Below are 3,222 nucleotides of genomic sequence, written 5' to 3' on the forward strand. Positions count from 1 at the left end.
AAGTAGATGTCAGATAATATGATGATAACATCATATTAGATGTAACATCAGAAGTAGATGTTACAGTTTCATATTAGATGTTACAGTTTCATATTAGATGTAACATCAGAAGTAGATGTTACAGTTTCAGATGTAATTATCATATAAATTACAACATATAACAACATGTTGAATCTCACAACATATCATAACATTCTTGCCCACTTTCCCCAATTAGACATATATTTAGAAGATGAATCACTGGATATTAGATACTTAAAGTGTTAAAAAAATTTACCAACGGGGCTGAAGAACTCTTTTAAGAATTAGAAAAGTACCATTTTAATTCACATTCCCTCTTATTTATTGTGTTTATTCATGACCCTCTATTTGGGGGAATGGTAAGCATTTCCAATAACTGAGAATTGTTGAAAATTAGATTTTACTACTGATCAAAATCATATCAGACTTGCCTTGATAGCTACAGTCACGAAAGGTGCTGAGACTGTTTTGACTCCAATTTATGGTTTAAACTGGGGCTTCCCTGGTGGCTCAGATGGTAAAGAGTCTGCCTGCAGTGGGGGAAACCTGGGTTCAATCCCTGGGTCGGGAAGATCCCCTGGAGAAGGAAATGGCAACGCACTCCAGTACTCTTGACTGGAAAATCCCATAGATGGAGGAGCCTGGCAGGCTACAATCCACGGGGTCGAAAAGAGTCGGACACTACTGAGCAACTTCATTTCACTCACTCATGGTTTAATTTGTCCTTTTACAGACATATTTTAAGCATGATCCTATTCCGTGCCAGGTGCAGTACTTGTGAGAGGCTTACATATACACAAGACATACATCCTGTTCTCAAAAAATTCAGTTTAGAACTCTGCATATAGTAAGTTACTGGATCATCAGAAGATTAAAGCATATATAAACATATTTTAATGTATCGTGGCAACTTACATTAGGAATGATCAAACATCAGTCAGAGAAGACAATATAATGAAAGAATACACTGGAAACAGCTCTAAATTATTTTAGAAAGAACCATTTTGACTATGGCCTTGTGAATTTTCTTTGTCTTCACACTGTAGATTATGGGATTCATGACAGGAGGGATGAGCAGATAAATGTTGGCAATGAGAGTATGCACAAGGGGAGGGGCATGCTTCCCAAATCTATGTACGAGTGACAAGCTGATCATGGGGATGTAGAAGATGGCAACGGCACTTATGTGGGATACACACGTTCCAAAGGCCTTTTTCTGCTCCTCTGAGGAGGCAATGCCGAGCACGGAGTGGATGATCAGGACATAGGAGAGGAGGATCAAGACAGAGTCCAAGGCAGCGGTAGAGATGACGATGGCCAGACCAAATGCACTGTTGATCTTGGTGTCTGTGCATGAAAGCTTCATCACATCAGGGTGGAAGCAATATGAATGGTGCAGAACATGACTTCCACAGAAGGACAGATGCTTAAGGAGCAGGAGTAAAGGAATCAGAGCTGTCGTCCCCCTAATAACAATTGCAAAGCCCACTTTGATGATCCTTGAATTGGTTAAGATTGTGGCATATCTCAGTGGATTACAGATGGCAATATAGCGGTCAAAGGCCATTGCAAGGAGGACCGAGGACTCCATGAATGTGAAACCATGGATGAAGAACATTTGGCCAATGCAGGCATCAAAGCTGATTTCTCGAACATTGAACCAGAAAATACCCACCATGGTGACCAGGGTGGAAAGGCATAGTCCTAGGTCCGTGAAGGATAGCATGGAGAGGAAATAGTACATGGGCTCATGAAGGCTTGACTCAGTGATGATGACGAACAAGATCATGCCATTCCCTGAGATAGCAATGACATAGAGACAACAGAATGGGATGAAGACCCAGGCATGGTAGGTTTCAAAACCAGGGATGCCAGTAAGAAAGAAGACTGTGGGGTGGAAAACGCTCTGATTGAAGGATGGCATGATGAGTGAAGGAGGCAAATTTCACTGGGAAAAACGAGCAAATCCTACAAAAACAGGGAAGAAAAATGATTTCATGCTTTCCACATATCATACAATTTAGAATCACTAATGAACTGTGTCTTGTTCTTAAGTGTAAGTGCGTTATTATTTACTCTTATTAGGTTTAGAGTTACTCTTGGTTGACTTAGGGGAAGAAACAGGGGACTAAATCCAGAGCAGCTGAGTTTTACCAGCGTCCCACTTGTTACCTCTAGGCTTCAGTTTATATCTTTGTACACAGACATAAGAGGAGATTAGTTTAGGTAATGGTAAGATATTTCCCACATCTATGATTTTATGGTCATGGGCAGAGAGAACATTTTTACACAAATCTAAGACAACACAAAAGGCAATTCTTCCTACTTCTTCTCTTCTCACTTTCCAAGACAAAAACCTTAAGAGGTCCATTAAAAGTTTTTGCATATCCAATGAAAACAGTATATTTAAGATACTATTAAATATTTTGCAGAATAAAATATGCAAGAGGTAATGATAAAAGTGAAATACTAAGAAAAGTCATTCAATCTGTACAAATAGACTACAGTGTATATACTTGGTAAAGCAATTATTCAAGTAGTAACTGTGAACCTGGTAATATTTAAGGAAATATGAAGAAATAGGGCTTAAGTTAACCTTAACAAGAACAAATGAAGTCATTGCAAGCAGATAATAATTCGAGCAAAATTATCTAAGTGTGATTCTTAATATCCCATTATTACAGAAGAGATATTGAAAATGAATTGAGGGGTTTGAAGGTAGAGCTCTGGACCCTCAGAAAGCCTCAATAAGACAGGATGCATCTCCATTCGGGTGGTGGATGATGACTCTGAACTTTCTTCTCTGTTTGAGGATATGAGTGTATATTCAACTCAAATCAATAAATCTCTAGGATCAAAGAAGTTCCTCTAAGTGTGTCCTAGTTTTCTGATACCCTATTTTTATCTGTGGAAAGAATGCTTTGTTTATAAAGTATGTGTAAATCCTCTCTCATTCATGAATGTGTTCCTTCAATGAATATGTATTAATAAATAACTGACAAAATGACAATGTGGAAGGAACAGAATTAGAATCACACCTAGCACTCCAACATGGCTGATACGTGATTTGGGAAAAACAAATATATACTGGTATATAGTAATATAGGAGATAAACTAACAATTTTCTTATTAACCTGGTGTTTATCTTTAATACTTAAACTTTGCTCAAATTTAGATCTGATGATAAAAACAAATTTTTCT

The 3,222-nt window shown here is 37.9% G+C and overlaps 1 protein-coding gene across 1 annotated transcript; it reads right to left on the reverse strand.

Moving 5' to 3' along the window:
• Positions 1-1,000: 1,000 nt before the first annotated feature.
• LOC120876684 (olfactory receptor 51F2-like) lies at positions 1,001-1,945 on the reverse strand. Its single transcript, XM_040258655.1, has one exon. The coding sequence runs from the start codon at positions 1,943-1,945 to the stop codon at positions 1,001-1,003; it is 945 nt and encodes a 314-aa protein (XP_040114589.1).
• Positions 1,946-3,222: the final 1,277 nt, after the last annotated feature.

This window comes from Oryx dammah, unplaced genomic scaffold (assembly GCF_014754425.2).
Source record: "Oryx dammah isolate SB20612 unplaced genomic scaffold, SCBI_Odam_1.1 HiC_scaffold_17, whole genome shotgun sequence".
In the NCBI taxonomy this organism is placed as follows: Eukaryota; Metazoa; Chordata; class Mammalia; order Artiodactyla; family Bovidae; genus Oryx; species Oryx dammah.